This window comes from Cinclus cinclus, chromosome 2, assembly GCF_963662255.1.
Source record: "Cinclus cinclus chromosome 2, bCinCin1.1, whole genome shotgun sequence".
Taxonomy (NCBI): domain Eukaryota; kingdom Metazoa; phylum Chordata; class Aves; order Passeriformes; family Cinclidae; genus Cinclus; species Cinclus cinclus.
The window spans coordinates 80,035,187-80,055,368 of NC_085047.1; the positions used below are offsets into that span (position 1 = coordinate 80,035,187).

Below are 20,182 nucleotides of genomic sequence, written 5' to 3' on the forward strand. Positions count from 1 at the left end.
ATTTACAGAACTTCTGAAGTACATCTCTTTCACAAAAATATTACTTAGTCTAATTATAAATATATGCACTAAAACACCCCTTTATGCATATAAATAATAAGAGCCTTTTTAAATGAACTTGTATTTATGAAGTTCTTTTATTTTGATTATCTAGAACTGTTACTAAAATTTATGAGAAGATTTCAGCATTGTCTCTGCTCCTAAAAATCTTGAAAATTTGGTTAAGTAATTGTTTCTGTTTTCTGTACTTTTGAATTATTTATTTTATTAAAAAAAAAATTACCCAGATGAATTCATAGCATCTCTTTCAAAGTACTTTTAATTTTTATTTAATACCTTGAATGCCTAGAGAGTTACAATTTCTTTACATCATTCCTTTATTCAGCAATATCTATGTTAACAGGTAACTCATGGAGGAATTTTTTGACTTTTCAGTTAAACAACTACCAACATTTTCTTTACATTTCCATGCGTAGTGTTTTATTGTTCACATCTATTCATGAAGCTTCTACCACTGTAGGCTCACACAAAAATGTGTCTCTGGAAGTCATGAGGGTAACGAGGTTAAAATGCAATTTTGAAGACTCAGACTGCAGAACTCTATGCTGTATTTCTGAGATTGACATATCTACAAACAAAAAAAAAAATGAGCATGCCTCTTCACAACTTAGAAAGTCTGTGATCTGCCAGAATAAAAGGTCATTTAGTGTGAATGTTGCATCTTGTCCATCTCTAACATTTCCCGCATTCCTGCACTTCCTATTAGGTTAACTCCAACAATTTCAAGTGAGGCTATTTTTACCATGGCTATTTTCTAACAATTTTCACTAGTGAGACTGTTTTCATATAGTGAGACAGTTTTGACAGATGATTGACAAAGTTTGAAATGAACCTAATATAATCTACCTATGGATCATTTAATCTTAATCCTTTCCTCTGTCTCCTTCTTTCTCAGTGTCATACTTGTACATCCAAAATTCTGAGTTGGACAAAGTAATTTAGATACTATCTCACTATTCCTCATATTCCATCTATAGAGCAGTCACCTTCACATGATAATCCCTGAAAATCAAAAATCAGTTGGCCTATCTTCTAGTCTAATCATGTCAGTTGAAGAAAAGTGACTTTCATAGTTCTGAGCACCATGCAGGATGCTGACACTTGTGAAAGATGTGGTGAAATTTCTGTAAGTATTAAGGGAAATACCAATATTATTTTTACTCTGTTTTCAAATGCTATTGTTCAGCCACCTTCAATGGTCAGATAAATGCTAAATGGGTGATAGAATAGCCTCAGCTGATGCTTCCTGAAGTTGTCACTTCCAATGCCTGAAAGGCTGCTTCCTTCATCTCCTTTGCTGCTGGTGCCAATAGTCACTTGAAAATGAAGAGACAAGGGCGCACTCCTGATCTTCAAATGTCAAGAAGAAAATACTCAACTCAGTCCTCCTCAGGAACAGCTAAATGTTGAAACAGAATATTAAATGCTGCATCTTCCTATGTTCCCTTAACCCTTAAAAGAAGTAATCCAGAGAAAAAAGGGGTGGGGGGAGGGAAAGAGGAAAGTACAAGGTTGAAAGCAGGCTGAAATTTAAAATGCATTTCCACTAACAGCATTTGTGTACTGAATAAAATGAAGGAATTATCCCTGATATATTCTGTTCCAGAAGCTGAACGAGAATGATGCTTACTCTTTAAAAAATCCTTCCAGTACCTGCTGAAGTATACACCAATGGCTTCAGATCCAACTGGAACAAATAGAAAAACTGCTTCCAAATCTAAAAGTCATTCTATGCCATTTTATAAACAAATATAATTCTACAGAGATTGTGTTTTCAGATGGTCTTGTATTAACTATACTTTGTTCTTTTGTCTGACTAGGCTATTCTCTCATTATCACACTAACATGTATTTTGTACTTCCCTTGGCAGGGAACATCCAAACCCATCCTAGGGTAAAAAAAAAAAAATACCAACAAGAATTTTGGACTGCAGTTAATCTCAAGCAGGTCTACTTTTTATTTAAAATTTTATAAGACTTTTTTTTTTTTTTAATAAAGCCATACTCATCCAGTAATACAAAATACTGGGGGGAGAAACAGTAGCAATCCTTGGCAAATATATTTAAAAAATCTTATACTTGTACCTATTCCTAACATCATCTAAGCTACTTTTAAGAGTAGATCTTTTCATAATATTATTTTCTTTCCTGGTGACCTGGGCTGTGCTAAGTTTTGGCCTGTAGCCTGAACAGCAATGTGAAAGAGTATAACTGCTTAGGGGACATCAGTCACAACACAGAAGTCACATGCTGGCCAAGAGGGACATGAAAAAGAGAACATATTATGCTTTTGAAATGTTGGCTATATTTTGTTTTGTGCCTGTAGTATAAAGCCCTGTCTCTATCTTTTTAAAATTCATCAGCCGTTAGGCAATTCTGCAGTAAGTAAACAATTCCATGGTGAATTAGGCAATCACATCTCTTTGGTGGAAAACTTTGGGTCTTTAGCTCTGTACATCTGTGGAGTCACAAAGTACTGGCATTTCATTTTCATGTTGAAACGCTGTTGTCAGTTTTGCAGATAAAATCACACTAAAGATTAAGTAACACCATGGAAATGTCTGGTAATGCTAAAAAATCTTATCAGTCTGTTAATAAGCCAAAGCCTTCCATAATATGATGTGCTATTGAAAAAAGAAAGTCATGAGTGCACTGAAGGAATTAAGTCTTCAGGTTTTTGTTCCACTTACTCAAAGTACAAGATTTTCCTACAAATCCTGTCTTTTAAGTCCAGATGTTCACAGTTTTCCAGGTAATGGCATCATGTCACTTTTTATTACAAAATGTTTAGTGACAAATATATCAGGAGAACAGAGTGCAAAGACAAGTCACATCTGAATTCAAACACAATGGGGTGACTTGTCTACTTCCCCCTACTCCAACGTTTTTGCTGCAATAAAATTCAGGTTTGACTGCTGATTTTTCTACAGATTTACAATTCCTTGTGAGGCATCCTCAGGGAGAGAAAATACGTCCCCAAGGCTGTATTTGTAGTCTGCTAAAAACAAGACTCCTTGTCAAATCAACAGGAATCAGTCAAGAGAGCTTCTCATCTGACAGTGAATAGGATATGCTGAACACTGCACAACAAACTCACCCATTTAACCCTTCCAAGAGGGAGTTCTGAAAATGCTCTGTTATGCTAACCCTGATACCTACGAGATCAAAAATTGTAATTAGCATCAGAACTGGGCCAACACCCAGTACTCCTAAAAATGTCAGAGCCCTTCAATATTTAGGCAATATTTTAGAAATTTTAAATCAGGATTTTTAATTACACTAAGCTGTGGGCAGAAAAGGCTCCACCACTGCTAGGAGTTATTCTGATGCCATGTCACATCTACTTCCCAGTTAAGTAACAAGACAAATGAACCTCATACTTTCCTTTGGGATGTCTGTTTCCACCTAAAACTGCCTCTGACAGAATGGTGTCCCAAATGAGGGAAAGAGGAGGAAGGCAGGAAAGAGTCACACACTATTCAACTATTGGTCCTGTATGGGAATGAAGATCTATGATATTTGTCTAAATGAGCACAGTGAGCATATACAAGCATGCCCTATCCACAGGAATACAGCAAGGAACACTGTTAGGGAAAATTGCCAGCAGGTAAAGTGGAAGATGGAGGAATTTGACAAACTAAGAGGGAAATCAAGACTTGATGTTAGCTAACTATATACAAGTTGATGGACTGGACGCTTGCTTTCCTAGTCAGTTTTGTATAGGCATAAAAATCAGTGTTAACACCCTTATTTACATTGTAAATGATCTCTAATCAACAAATAGTTATCTACAAATTTACCTTAAGGGTAAACAAAATGTGGTCTTTAGTTTTCCTTTCAGAGACTTGGTTCCCCAGGAATGACAAGTCTTCAGGGATAATTCCAGGCTTTTCTGTGGATATTTCAGCCATAGACTGTCATAGGTCTGCAAAGCTGCACACAAGATCTTGTCCCTGGTCACAGAAAATCCCACAGGAAAAGAAGGTGGAAGCAGCCCTGTCCCCTGCAGCATGTAGACATAAGAGAGGGGACTGTGAACGCCCCTGGGCAGGTCCCAGATTAACAAGCTCTGCCAACATGTGAGAGGCCAAGGTAAGGGGTCATTAGTCAGGACATGCAGAATCAGCATTTCTATGGGCCTACCCAGATGGTCAAGGTTCCATACAGGATCCAGCCTATGGCTAAAGCTGCCTTAGAAACAGAAATATCCAATTTTTTTCCACAGGACCCTTGGCATATGGGAAGATTACAGGGGATATAAATATATCAGATCATCATTCACTAGGCTTAGTTACACACTTGTCTATTCAAATGAAAAAATGAATATGGTACAACAAGAAATAAATGTGTATCATAGCAAGGTGAAACAAGACCCCTAAAAATCAACCTGTTACAGAAATGTAATGCATATTGTGTAAAAATCAGTCATTTACAACACTAATACCAAATGCATCTATGGCTTTTGTCAATATTGGATATTTAGAAAACTGTAATTTTTATACAAAGCCCTGTTGTGTAGAATGGAACAATACAATAATATTTTAGATATACGATCCTTCTTTTGGATCCTGATCATAAGGACCATATATGATACAGAATGATGTTGTAAAGATATGATGATAATTTAATACACTCACACTTGAGGCTACACTATCTTAGTGTAGCATATGAGGGGTATCTTTGAAAGTTCCCTGAAATTATAGGATGCTTGCATAATTTTCTTTAATTGCCTAGGTAAATACCATTCCCATCTTTCCTCTTGATATTATCAGATATAAACTGAATAGTCTTATAAAGGTATTTAAAATTTTGAGAGATTTTTTTTTTTTAAAAAATCACAGAATATGCATTTGACTATTTAATTTCTGCAAGGTAATGTGGATTTTTTCTCACATAGTGAAAGCACATTTTTGCCAGACTGAAGCCATTTTTCAGACAAACAGAAACATTTTTTTGAGAATAGACTAAATATCTGAAAGTTATCAGTTAATTTCTGTTTATCTATCTTTATATCTAGACAAGAATCTTTTGGAAACAGCCCTGAATAACAGAAGATGCATTAACTATGCAGTTACAGAAGTGACAGAGAGCACCACATGTGTCTAAGTGTTCCACTATACAGAAAGCTGGGTTTTTTTCTTACCTATACTCCTTGACGATGCAATAGGAAGTCTTCTCGACACTGTAAGAACCCCTCTTATTATGAAATGGAAATCAACTTACCATAAAATCTTCCAAAAATTGTCTTTAATATTGCCAATACTCATTAACCATTAATGGAAAGAGTTTGTTTTGGAAGCATGTTTTTGATGATTGTCTAAAATTTGAGAGATTCCAAATCCTTGGTAGCCTCTTTCCTTACTTGGATGCAATGAATAAGAATAAACAATAATGAAAGGAAAATTAGAAATTTCAAGCATGATCCTTTTTGCTTGGAAAGGTGACAATTAGGAGGGAAGCAAGCAAACAGAAGGCAAGAGTGGTATACAACAGAGAGTGAGACGTATTCAACATTTAGGATTACAGACAACCCCAAATTTCTAAGAGCAATACAGCAGAGAATAAAGAATCCTCCAGAATAGTGTAGTTGTATTTATGCAACAAAACAAACATTGGCCGAAAATACAGGGATGTTATCATGAGAGACAGAATTGCCAGAAGCAGAAAATTGACAGACTTGATTAAGCTGCTGGTCCATCAAGCCTGGGCTCAGCCTTTAGCTGTGACCATTGCACAACAGTTCAGAGACAAACCTCCTTCAGAGCAACTGCACTGTGTGATGCTGTACATTGGGGAAAGCATTTCTCTCAGTCCCTTGGGCAGTCATCCTACTTCCTGAAGAATGAACATTAGATTACCTCATTTTAGCACACCTACCTACAGTTACTATTACTTGTCATGCAATTATTGAAACAATACCCAGCTGCAGCTGCAGACTCTGGGATTGTCCATGCTTTGGCAAGTTTGAAAGAGCAACTTTTAGTCTGGAGGCATTTTATATATATTCCAGCAAGAGAGAACACATATAGTAAGAGATTTTTTGCACAGGAATATGAGAAATATACATGAGAAAGGAAAATAAAAATTGAAGCAAATACTAAACTGTTTCTTACAGATAAAAATTCAACTAGATCTTAATATTGTAGACATTAATGAAAACAAACAGGACATGCATATTTGGTTTAAGTGGCAAGAATGAGTGCTGCAAGTTTTGAGTCAAGTTCTGTAATTACCCCCAGTACAGCATTCAAATTCCAGGAGGAAATTATGGCTATAGATTAAGAAGCCACACTAAAATATTGTATCCTTATATGTTCAAAGCAGCATTTTTCATTAAACAATATGGTTTACAAACAGTACTTCAAAAAGTAGCCATTTGTGGGTGCATATAACTCAGAAAGGTAGTAATCAATGTAAGCATGAGACTCAAATAGTAGTGATATCATCCTAAACATTTCTACAATGATGGTATCATTACAGGGTTTTCTACAATACTGTTCTGCTCCACTGTGCTATTTATCCACTTTCTTATATCCCTTCTTATCACAGTCTCCTCATGTCAGCCTCATTCCATTCATCTCTTCCCTTCTCACTTCTCTCCTGCCTTATCAAACTCTCATGTGTCTCTGAATGGCTCCATTTTTTGCTTTATCTTGTGTGTGAAAGCATTGGCTTCAGCACATTCAATCAAAAATGTACTGAAAACCTAACCCACTCAAAAATGTAATGGACTTTGTATGTATTTTGTACCCCTTTTCTACTACTTGCTGTAGCAGGGACGTCTGACACTTGTACAACATAGCAGGGCTATGTCATCAGTTGTTCTTTAAGTGCTACCATAAAATAAATAAATTCATTTGCAATTTTCTGTATTTATTTTTGGCAGGCAACCTGATAGACAAATTGCCTACCTCCAAAAAGAGATATAAATAAGCATAAACCGTGCAAACATTTTCTTCCTCCCTGTCAGTGTATTTCAACTGCTGGAACATGCTGAACTTGTTTACCTTTTGAGAGATGCAGCTCAATTTACAGGGGAACACAGCCCTGAAACATGCTGTATCCCTCTCAAAAAAAGATTTTTCGACATGAAACAAATATAGGTCATTTTCTAACTAATCCCAAACTGAATACAAAAAAAGGGTATACCTATGTAAGGAAGCACTTTAGTACTAAGCCCTTGAAATAAGGGAGTTTGCATAAGGTCTATGGCTTTACACTCTTAAAAATACCACATAATCAGTTTTCAAAAGTCCTTACCAGCAGCTGTGATTTTCAAGTTAAAAAAAAATAATTTTCCTCTCTCCAAAGTATTTGTATTTGTGTCTCCAAGATACAGACAATGACAAGTGAAATAAGGTCCTATCCTTTTCTTAGTAAACTCTATGCTGGAAGATAAATGTGTGGGAGCAGGTTGAGACCTTGAAGCATAAGTCAGACATAAGAAAGAAAATAATGTTTTCTATTGATCACAGTATTATAAGACAATCCATTCTTATGTGCTTACATTTACGAAGCCACAGATACCTCAAGAGAAGTGATATTTACCCTTTTCAGATACTTAGCATAATTTTGACCACAATAAATAAAAGTCTACATCTTTTAAATCACAGAGCAAGCTCCATTTGTTACTTTTTCTCTAAACAGATATATTCTTGACTATTTCTACATTACTTTGCAAGGTGGAGAATGATCTTTGCTCAAGCATAGGTCAACTACCATTGTTAACAATGTTGTCCTGATGTCAACATTAACCCCTTTTTGATAATTCTTGTAAAAAGTTTAAAATTTTAAAATATCACATTTCCTCTTTGGTTTTGTCTAGTTTAAACGCTCTTCTGCTCAGTTCTATGCACCTTTGAACCTTCAAAGTACTGCACATTCTAAGCTTTGCTATTCCAAAGCATAAAGTGAGGCTCTATGAGAAGCTAGACAAAAAATATTTTTCATTTGACTTTGATTTGAATATTAGAAATACAGACTACTTCAGTTCTCACTCTTTTCCAGGCTTCACTGAAGGTGCTCCTATGTTCTTCCTTGAGGCTGAATTTTGTTCTCCTCAGAGAGGTCAATTATGTGGGCTTAAAGAAATGGCAGAAATAACAGCATTGGGAAGCTGCTGAAATGTCAGGAGAAATCCTCAAAGGCTTTTTTTTTTTTTTTTCAGGTGAGAGTTGCCGGAGCGATAGAACAAATACACTGCTCAGCAACAGATACTGATGTTCTCTCTCTTTCATGAAGGCTGTGACACAAAGTGATATCCTACTGCAACAGAAATACTGCCCCAACCAACACCCTCAACACTGTGTACTGTGGCAGATCAAAAAACCAAACCCCTACCTCACAAGATTATTCTGTTAATGAGTAGTGTGACATTCCTAATTCTGAAAAACTTTACAGAAAGTTGGTAAAACCTCCCAGAAATGCAGCCATGTCTCTCCAGTACTTTCTACATCCTTCCAGTGAGGTTCCCACTACCCCATACCCAGAAGAGAACTTCTGGAACCACAGTGTACAGTGGTGAAAGAGGGGACCAGGGAGGTCAGACCTGGCCCTGCAGGCTCAGTCATCTTTTAAAGCATCAGTCTTGCTAAGAAACCATGCAGTGAGTTTCTATGACTTTCATATCTGCTGCTGGGCAGTATCACAGACATACTCTTCTTTCTCTGGTTTAGTCCACAGCTCTGGTCTCAGAAAATTGGCAGAAGAAATGGTGAAAGAGGAAACACAAAGAAGAAGAAAACACAAGCAGGTTAAGATGTTCTATACAGAATTTTTTCTTGTCTACACTTTGGATTTTTTCTTTTCTCTTACTCTGATACCCACCAAATACAAGTAGCACCATGCCAAACTGCTCCTATGATGGAAAAGGGAACCAGTAGCCCTTCTGAACACTCCCAGATGTATCAAATAATTCTGGAGAAAAATCCATTGATGGAAACCCAGAAGACTCTCATATCCTCATCGCAGGAAAATAAGAATCACAAAATGAACTAACACATTGTAAGTTTTACCTCTGATTTCATCCTGCTAAAATAGCAGGAAATCCTAGAAGCAACCCAAAACCTTCAGCTCCCTGGAAGTTGAACTAACGAACCATTTGCAAAGGGAGTTGAACAAAATTAACATCAAACCCAACAAAAGCTTCTGCCAAGTACTGCACAGCCATCTTCCTGTTGCAGGCAATACCTGTTCCCCATGGAGCTGCAGATCCCTGCAGCTGTGATCCCTTTTTCAGTGCATGGAGCCAGCTTCATTCCTTTTGATTTTGACAAGACAAAACCTGGAAATGAAACCTCATCTTGCTCACACTTTCAAAAGGAAGAAAGGAGTAAGGCATAATTTTTGTCTTTAACATATGAACTTAACAATTATTTCAAAATTCTCACTAGTAACTGTGATGGCTCTTTGTGGAAAAATCCAGATTCTCCAACTAGCTTTTACAGGTATTTAGTCAGTCATAAATATTAAATTATTCACAGTTCATTAAACCATCTAAAATAAATTTCTACTCACTTTTATAATTCTCATTGCTTACTAACTTACACGTAGAACTGGGAAGCTGCCAGTAGGTAAATATATCTTATTTATGACTAGATATATATTGATATACAGACATATGTAAATATGCACATAGAAATAAAATTTTACCAGCAATCCAAAATTTTAGAATAGGTGAGCTTTATGGATAGCCTTTAAGTGAGCTAGCCCTTAAAAGAACAAGACAAAACACAGCATGAAAAGGCTTTTTTTCTCATATTTCATAAGATAGAAAACAATTAATTATGTTATTACAATAATTACTTTAAATGCATAGAAAAAAATCAGGTTATGATTTTGGAAAAACATTTGGAAAATTTCTCTCAGGAATTTTGAAAAACCCTATCAAAATCCAAAGATTCTTCTTGTCCTTTATTTGACAAGACTTTGATAGTGTATTTTAAACACCCTGGCTCAATCAAATCTCAATGGACAGAATACAAATCTCAAGTGCTGCAGCAGGCAAAATAGGTATGAAAAGCTCTTGAGGCTGATCTTCCTACACAATTTTCTGCCCTCCTGTTTCTGTTCCAATAAATACTGACATAACACTCTTCTATGAAGTTTCTGCACATTTTTCTAGTTTTAACTCTGAGAAAAAGTTGAAAAAAATCTTAAATATGGCAGAATTAAGGGGGGAAAAAGAGCGACTCTCTATCTGATGCAAACAACCATTAAAAAAGGATTGTTAAAAAGGCAAGAAACAATTTGAATTTTCATTTGATAATTTGTATGCAAAACTGGTCTGCCATTGTACCTTTGTTTTCTTCTTAAAGAACACACAGCAGCTTCACACATAATACCTTTCCTGTCAGTGCTGTTGCTTAATTAGCCAATGTGATGTGAACCTTATGATAAAAATAATTGAGCTGGGCCCTTCAGTCTCTGAAGAGAGGCATCAGCATGTAGGATATTCTCACAAGATATAGGTTTCATATACTGGGAATATGAATGTGATGGGAAGAAGGGACACTGAGCTATTCTGCTTGGTGAGCAGAGAAGGACTATACAGAACATCAGTCTCAACTTAGACAGAAAATGCTACTTTGTATACAGGGAATGCTTCCATTTTTAAAATCTTTATAAGAAATTGTTAATAAATATAAATATATGTACATTTTAACTATCATTCCCATTATGCAGCAGTCTTTTTCAGTGATGGCAGTTGGCATATCAGACTTAGAAAACTTTCTTCTCCCATTTTATCCTAAATAGTCAAGGGAAAAACATGTGACATGTAATACAGAACTTCTGCATTTAGGTGCAACAAACCCGCAGATGTGAAAAAAGAATCCAAAGTCTACCAAGGCAGTAACAGAAAGTGATTGGTTAAAAATATTTTTCTACAAATGGTGATTCACAATTCTGTATACCCTATATCTTCATCTTGATCCTCAGGAGAAAATAGACTTCTCTCTGATGATTTGTCATTTTATATTCAAATGCATTAGTATCTAAGGTGAAAGCAGGCAATTGCTGAGACAAAAATGCATTACCAGTGTTATCAAGACATTAATATGGAACAAACAAACCTGTATTACAACACCGATATTTTGAAACCACCTTTAAATTTTTGATCAAATGTTATTATTTTTCTACATGACAAAAGTTTAAGTTGAAAATCTTTCTGCAGACATAACAAAGTCTAACACTGTGTTTTCTAATATGTCAAATTTGTCATTTAATGGGCCACTCATCTTTCATTCTCTGCACAAGGAAGAGTAAGTATTACATTATAAAAACATTCATTTCCTTGCCTCACTTAACTTCATTTAACTTGAATTATTTCCAGAGTAATACATAAAAACAATGACTACCACAATATGTATATGTGTGGTCCCCTGCAAAATTAACTATAAGGAAACAGTACATCTTCTGAAATTTGAATTTCTTTCTAGAGGACTGAGAACTCACTTCAGAAACAGTGCTGGGCAAGAATGCATTCTTCATTGTGCCAACACATCAAAAAAATCGCTCTTCACACTACGATCCAGAAGTTAACTCCCCCCACAATGTGATGGAACTGGAAATTCAGTAATTAATTTTCTTGAATAGCTCTGTGTTTTTTCTTCAGATTTTCTTCCTTCTGATAGCAAATATTGTAGGTTTTTCTGCGACAGAATATTTATTTTGTGTGTGCAAAATAAAGTAGATGATACTGCTGGAGTTTCCAGCAGGCATTTTATGAGGAGGAATTTTCTCTTTGTCTTGACATTGGCATTCAAGATTAGTTTCATTTTTTCTTCCTAATTAGCTTTTGCAAGACAATTGTATGTTTGAAATAAAAAACAGAATACTTTTCCTCAGGGCAACAGAAACTTAATCTTTCCAATTTCCTTTCGATGGACATCGAAATCAAAGCAGTGTATTGTAACTCAGTTGGGATTTAAGAACTATGTGACATAAAAAAATGGGACAAGCACTGTGTAAATAAATTTAGCATAGATGTCAATAAAAAGATAGTAATGAAAAATCCTTTAATACCTTATTAAAACCTGACAGAACTGCCTGTTCACATTAAAGTTTGTTTGGCTTTCAAAGGAATTTAAGACCCTATATTTATACAAAACCAAGGAATTTTATATTCACAACTCACTGAGTGATTAGCATCAAATCATTTGAAATATCATAAACAATCTGAGGTCTCTACAGTCACTTCATCCAGCAGTCCTCTCTGTGACTCAAAAGACTTTTTTTTAAACTTTGATAATTTTACAGAGGTAATAGTCCCTCACAGAACTATTTATTTTCCTTATATCTGATATTAAAAAAATTAATAACACATGAATACAGTTAAAATATTATGGTGGAAAACCAAAAGGCTGATAATGACCTTTCTGATCGAAGATGCACTCATAAGTTTTATCAATAAAAATAATACTTGGAGCTGTTTTTGGATTCTGATCAACAAGTTACTAAGAAAATAATTGCAGATCTTTATTTAAAAAAATTGAAGAATTGAATTGAAAATTATAATCTTTGTGGCATATGGCACTCTACCACTACAGCCCGCCAGGAAAAGAGTTCTATGGTATGCTTCTTTTAGGATTGTTAACATTCAGACTTTCACACGTCGTACACAGTAATTTCCACCGTGTCCCATTTATAAATAATGCTACACACAAGCTTGGTGTGTGCAACATATACAGACATCACAGAACTTCTTAAAAGTGGACGTGTGTCTCATTCCTGTGTAGACTCCAACTTCAGCTATGCCTCCCAAACAGAGTTCAGCAAGGTACTTACTGATGTGTAGAGGAAACCTTCTCCATTTAGGGCTATATACAACCCAGTCTTTACACCCTGGATAGCGACAACTCGAAGCCCCACTGGTATAAGGTTGAATAAAGCTGTGAAGAAAAAGACATGACCAGATATAAATATGCTATGGGTAATAAAATGGTCTAACAAACATTATTAGCAAAAAAGAAAGAAAAATAGTTTCTATCTATATAAGTTTTTTACACTTTTAAAATTAGACTTACTCAGAAAATCTTGCTTCTTTGATTCTGGCAAGTAGCTCTTTATTACTTTATTTTCTTGGGCGTTTTTATGTTTTTTGATTAAGAGATGCCCTCATTAAAGACTGATGGCAAGGGACCTGTGCTTTATATTTTTTTTTCTTTTGTGAATGATTTATTTGATACAAGCAGTAAGACACTGGTGTCAAGTAATGACAGAAGCTTATCGTACTTCATAAAAGTACTGAAATATGTGCTTGACTCTATATGTGCATAAATATTATTGAACTGAATACTGAACTTGGAGTAAAAATTAGAAAGTAATTAGAAAACCATCAAACCATCAAATACCCTAGAACAAGTGAGGTACTGTATACCTCTGTAGTAATCCAAACAACCACAACTTTGATTACTGTCTGAAAAAAGACCAGTGTGAAGAGTGGGAGTTTACCAGCCTCACCATAGAAAAACACAAGTTATATAAGTAGGTGGCATGGAACAATTCTTCTAAAACTTATGCCAGCACACACCTATATTGCATTTACTGACTCATGCTAGAAAATCAGATGCAAAGCACACATCAGTCATGTAAGAATAGACCTGGATGAGACAGAGTTTATGCTAAATGTTTTTCCACTGTGGATGAAGCCAAGGACTCCCAAGTCCTTGGATGAAAACCAAAAGCACAACCTGCATGTTCAACATATGCACTGGGAACTATGTTTCTACCAAGTCAGGTCTCAGGAACACAGCAACACCTACAGTGAGTTCCTCAAAATTTAAGAAGGACATCCATAGGTGTGACCAAAAAGTGTACTGTATGAGGCTATCTGTAATCAGAATGCCAGAGCTACAGCCCAAATCGAGAGAAAAAGGATCACGTAACTGCAGTGGATAAATACATTTCTCAGGGTGTGAAAATTCCTGTTTGGTCAAAGGACAAAAGTCCACAGTTTGGTTATGAATATGATCAAGTTTTTACAACTGAGAAAAAAAACCAAACAAACAGTTAGTGGAAATACAGGCATGTATAAAAAAAAGAGACACATTTCTTTTGGCATTTCACACAGAAAAAGAATGTGTAACATCAAATAATTTTAGGAATGCACAAAGCCAATTTAAAGCAGCGAATTATAGCAGAGTTCTTCCTAGAGCAGTAGAAAAGAAAAAGTTGTTCAGAAGAGCTCTCGAAGAACTGAGAACAATTTGGCAGGTTTACAAAAAAAATATAAGTGATGACAAGAATTAGCACAAATAAATAGTATTTTCATTTCTTTCACTTCCAAAATTCTCCATTACACTAGGATATTACAGTTATATACTATAAATATATAAAAATATATTAAATATATTTATATATATATTATACATATATATAATTAAAAACATTTGGTACAGACAAGGTTTCCTCTCTAATAAATGTAAAACAGTGACATATGGTGCTCACAGAAAAGATATCCTAAGATTATATAGGCTAAACACTGCATGGCTTGAGGACTTTTGGTTCAATATAATTTGGAAGTAAAGAGTTAGTAATAAAGTCATTATCCTCAAATGAAACAATGTCAAAACCAGCAAAATCACTCTTGTGGGTTTTGGAGAGGCAGTCTGTCACAGCAAAAGTATCAGATGGCAATTGAGTTTGGATTTTTTTCCTAGAAGAAAAGAAATTGCAGGAGAAAACCTGCATATGAACACCTAAAGGGACTGAAGAAACAATCGAGAGGACACCAGGAAGGAAAAAACAAACAATACTTATATAAAGAAAAGAGGTGAACACAAAAGACAAGTCAGCCATGAGAACTAAATCAGCTAATGAAAAATAATTCCTAGTCATAGTGGTTCAGTCAAAAATTCTGAAATTTAGATATTATTTGCCATAGCACCAATAAAAATAAAGCACCAAAGCTAGAAAGAAAAGTCCAACGACAATTGAACAAGAATTGCAGGCCTGTAACACAGCAGTGCTATGTGTAGCCTATAAAGTTACTGAAGTGGTTTATAGCTGCTAGAGAATTCAGAAAGCACTATGAAGGGCATGTAATGCATCTTTCACTGCCACCAAATTTTAACTGGAGATTTTCAGAGCTCCTGTAACTAGTCCAAACCCTTAAAATTTTAGACTGTGACCTGAAATGCAGCAATTCTGCACATTCTGAATATTCAGTTAATTTCACAGAATCCTTCAGACTCAAATGAACCTAGGGAGGACAGTCTACATTCAGCTATTGACTGACAAATGTTCAGCAATGTGTTTCGTACTGGAGTCAACAAAACATGCACCAGTAAGGCACAGCATGTGATCTCAATGCACTTTGAAGCAAGCCAAAAGATGTTCAATTTCTTCCAGAACCTGACTGGGCAGTACTCTTTGCTGAGCAAGACTTTTGTGCTCAATTACATATTTGAAACATTCCTAGGATTCACCTGTGCTATACCTCACTCTAGTAAAAACCTGCTCTGAGAAAAGCAGAAAGCCTTCTAGTGTCTGCTGGCATTCCAGTTCTGCACAGCCTAACATATGTTCTTATCTGAGGGGGTTGCTAAAAAGAGCCATGTCCCCTGCTTCCTTCCCTCTTTAAGAAAATGAACTGACACCAAAACCTGAGGGGTGGGGAGTGAGGTTCCTGAACATCTTAATGTGCCTAAGGCCAGTTCAGTGAGTCTGCAGATGAGCTGAGAGAGAGGGCACCCTCCAACAGCTCAGGAAATACAGCTCAGTGTTCCCATGCTGCACACTTCAGTAGAAAGCCTGGCAATTCCAAATGCAGAGTAAGATGTGGGAGTGTCAGGGAAGACAAGGAAACTGATTGGCAAAAATGGTGCAAGTAAAACCCTTCTTCCTTGTCAGTGCTAAGACTGTGCACATTCCCTTTGCTTTGCTTTGAATTCTGTCTAAACCACAGCTATAAAGCATTTGGGTTTTCCTCCTTTTCCTAAGCCTGCAAGCCTACTCCCACCACAAAAAATATCAGAAAATGGGGCTGGGAACAAATGTCATGGAAAAGGGTTATTTGTTTAAGTTCATGGAGGAGACTTGCAGGAACTCCAAATCTGAATTGAGTTCTAATCCTAAAAAAGTTTTAGCAAAAGTTGGATTCCACTTTATTTATAAGCAATTACTCCTTTCTTGAGCAAAACACAAAACTGACTTTTTTTTTTCCATCTTCTGTGTTATGCCAACACAGTCCATTGACTTGAAATCTGAAATGCCTGAAATCAGAAATTTCCATATACTTGTGAAAATCTATTTAGGAACAACTGACTTGTAGCTACAAGAAAGTTGCTACCACAGATCACTGTTTTTCTCAATAATCTTGCTATAGGCTAATTGCTGAAAAGTTATGAACTTGCAGACTCTTCTGCATGCACACTGCCCTCGTGGCAGCTAACAAAACTTTGCACAGCACTAAATCTCCAATCAGATCAAGGCAATTATTTCTTCAATTTATTTTCATCTGCAGGCCCACAGGCAAAAATCACAACTCCATCAAAGCATCTTTTAGACTGGCAATAACTGCAAGGAGGTTTGTCCATCCATTTTTTATGGAGTAAACCCAGTCTACCTGCCTGATCTGACCGAGGACATAATTAAAACTTTTTTTAAGTGTGACTGAACACTGACCTGTCAGACTAAGATTATCCCAGTGGGAGAAACAGGCTTACCTAACTCCCAGAGGTGTTTTAAATAGATTAGTAAATACCTGTGTAATTCTTTGAAGACAAACTTCAGTAAAAACCACTGCAAGCATCAGGCTGCAGATATTTCAGTGCAGTAATCCAAAATTAACATTCATTAATCCAAATTTAACAGCACTGCAGCTGTTTTTTTCCTAATGTTCATGTGCTTTATTTCTATCTAACTACCTCCTTTATCTTACAAGGGTGCTGCAAGGGTCATTTTATGAGTACTTTCAAACTAAAATATGATAGTGGCATGTATTTTATAAAGACATTAAAAAGTTAATACTTCCACATTAAATTTGGCAGATATAAACAGAACATTAGAATCATGCATTAAAAGTTAAAAATAAAGGAATGCTAAATGGTTGCAGGATTTCTTGAAGAGTAGCTCTACCAGGTACCAAGCACCACAAAGGAGGTAAAGCATTTTGCAGCACAATGAAAGATGTGCACAGCACTGCCAAATCAAAGTCTCTTGGATAATGTTCACTTTTTCATTTATCAGTTTATAAAATAAGACTACCAATGAGTAATGCTCTTTTAATTAGAGAATATTATAAACATGTTATAAACACAAATGTAATTTCATAAGGGGTAAAAATTGCAACATTTGAGTGTTCAGTCAGGTCTGTCACCTATAAATGAAAAAATCATTTACATTGCATTTTTTCAGTAGTTGTTGGCTGAGACACACTCTAGGTGTATTAAAACAAGTTACAGAGCTGAAAGATTCAGGGTTTCAATCTCAGAAATTAGAAAGTTAGAATTGTCTATTTCTCCAATTAGTCTTCCTACTAAACCTACCCTTCATTCATGAGACAAAACTTTGAAGATAGATCAAAGCCTAAAAATGAGTTGGTTTAGGTGCGGAGGACAGGAGGAGAATATAATGCTTGTTATTACAAGCACATATGGAAATTGTTCCTATATCTCTATGATTCCTGTGTAGTATCTTGTTTTTCTTAATTAATAATGATGAGGCCAGTAAAGCAAGCTGCAATTGCACCTGTAAAATCCAGGAACATTAGACTGTGACAGCTACACTGAGTAGGACCTAAGTAACCAAAGCTACAGCTTTAACCACAGACACTCCTGCCTTTGCTACAAGCAAGACACAAAAGCAAACCAGAAAGTGAAGGGCATTAGAGAAATTAAATGGGAATTAAAAAAAAAAAAAGCCAGCTAAAACAACATATCACTGAGAATGGGGGAAAAAAACTACACACTGTACACACAAGATTGTTGGGCTAACAGCCTTGATTTGGTGAAGTGATTTAAGGAAACTCAGCACCCTTAACCAATAGGTGCATTAATTGCCATTGTTTCACAAAGCATCATTATCTTGGAAAAGTTATACAAAGAAAATACAAGGAACTGAAGCCTGTTGGTCTGTTTAGGTTGGGTTCTAATATCATGGCCATCAACACTAGCAGACAAAAGTACATTCAGGGATGCAATTGTGCATCATGTCTTTCTTCCTTTTTAAAGTGAAAGTGTTTGCACAGAGTGATACAATAAAACTCTTGTCATCTCCCTCTGCAGTCTCTAGCCTTTACTCAAACTAGGGCAATGAGTAGCTGATTAAGACCACTGGTACAACTGGTTTTGACTTCAGATAGAAGCAAGTCTTTATCTTAGCTTGAGCTACCCCTCTATAACACTGTGACTCCAAAAGTGTGTAAACTTACGTTTACCGACATACATATAAAATGCGTACAAAATTATATAGGCGCTTGAGGGAATTTTAACTTCAAGTACTTCTCTAACTGCTTTGACACAGAATACATGGCAACAGCACAAAAGGTAGCAGCATGACTAAGCTTCAGTGTCCTTGCTCAAGACAAAAAAATAAATTGCATCTTTTTTCTCTCCCTCACTCATTGCTCCCTCTGGCTTCTCTGACACCCAGTTACTCAGTGGGCTCTCTTCAGGGATAGTGAATAGTGCAGAAGACAGGTAGAAGGCTGGCAGAGATGCACACCCCTTGGCAGTCTGTATTTCCTTTTTTGTATGAAACACACTCTGAATGGAAGTCATCTTCACTGTCCAGGTAAGTATTCTATCTGTCCTATGGACAGCTGATACAAGCCCATCCCTTCACCCACTGGGCACATGAAGTGGGCAGTCTCCAAGCACCATGGTCAGAAGCAGGATTTTGTCCCTTGGGCAGCTGCCAGAAATTATTTGCTTGTAAGCCTCAGACAGAAATTATCATGTTGAGAAGCTCACAAAATAAAATATCAAAACACCAGAAATTCTATCCATGAGAAAATTATTGTTTTAAGTGAAAGAGAGAAGTAAAAACAACATATGCTGCAATAAACGAAAGCTATATAGGCTTTCCTTGGAAAACGCATTAATTTTGCATTCTTCTGCTACAAACTGATTTTCCTAAAAAATCTTGGCAAATTGGAGTAGTTAAGAAAAAAATTAATCCCATCAGTTAAAGACAGAAAAGAAATGCCTTAGTGGGAAAAAATCCCCACACATTTTAGCCAAAAAAAAAAATTTGAGTAAATCAAATTATTACTTCTATATGGTGTTTGGTTGAGTTTGGAGAAGCTCAATATTTCAAAATATTTATAACATAAAATATTCATTCTGCATTTTGGAAAAAGAAGAATAAGGGAGATGGGCAGAAAGCTGGAAAATCAGAAATGGACAGAAGAGGGGAGAGAAAGAGTAAATTAAAAAAAAAAAAGAAGAGGACAATTTGTGAAGCTGACAACATCAAAAAAGAGAAAAGTAAGGCACTGTGGTCTAGCCTTGAAAAGACTCATAGAGATCTAAGGGTTAAAAAACCTCTCAGAAATACCAATAAAACATTACAAAATTGTTGCAGTCATACACACCTTCTCGCTGAAGCTGAAAATAAGAGAGATGAGCAGAGGGAGAGAGATACTCACTTATACCCTAAGACAGTTCTTAGACCTAATCTAGGCAGAAAAGTGAGAAAAAGTGAAAAAGTGAAAAGTGATAATAAACTTGTCCTGTTTAAGGGCTTAGTTTGCACGCCAGTACTGAAGTGAGCATGAGAGATGGAGACACGGAGGGAAGAAAAGAAACAAGGATGGGGGTGGGATGGGGGTGGGATGGGGAGGGCGTGGAAGGGAAACAAAAACACTTGGAAAACAAGCAGAGAGATACACATAAAAATATATTAACCAACAATTTTTCTCAATTAAAAAAACCTCCAAAACAAACAATAAATGATGATCATGCTATCTGCTGATGAATGGTGTTATAAATGACAGCTGTGCATCAATTAAAATAGGGACCTTACCAATGTAAGGCAGAAACCTCAAAGACCTTAATTTCTGCAGCCTAATTTCAACAGTTTTAAGGAAACTAATGGGTTATTTATGGATGCATAATAAAAAGATAAATCTTGTGTATTAAAAGTGCTTAAAATAAAACTCAAGATGACACAGAAATGTT

The 20,182-nt window shown here is 35.9% G+C and overlaps 1 protein-coding gene across 3 annotated transcripts in view; it reads right to left on the minus strand.

The window, feature by feature from the left end:
- FGF14 (fibroblast growth factor 14) overlaps positions 1–20,182 on the minus strand; it is a 376,323-nt gene that overhangs the window by 65,073 nt on the left and 291,068 nt on the right. For all 3 annotated transcript variants that reach the window (XM_062514940.1, XM_062514938.1, XM_062514939.1), the window contains one exon: positions 12,846–12,949. In XM_062514940.1, coding sequence (XP_062370924.1) covers positions 12,846–12,949 — 104 coding nt within the window. The remainder of the gene's footprint in view (positions 1–12,845; positions 12,950–20,182) is intronic.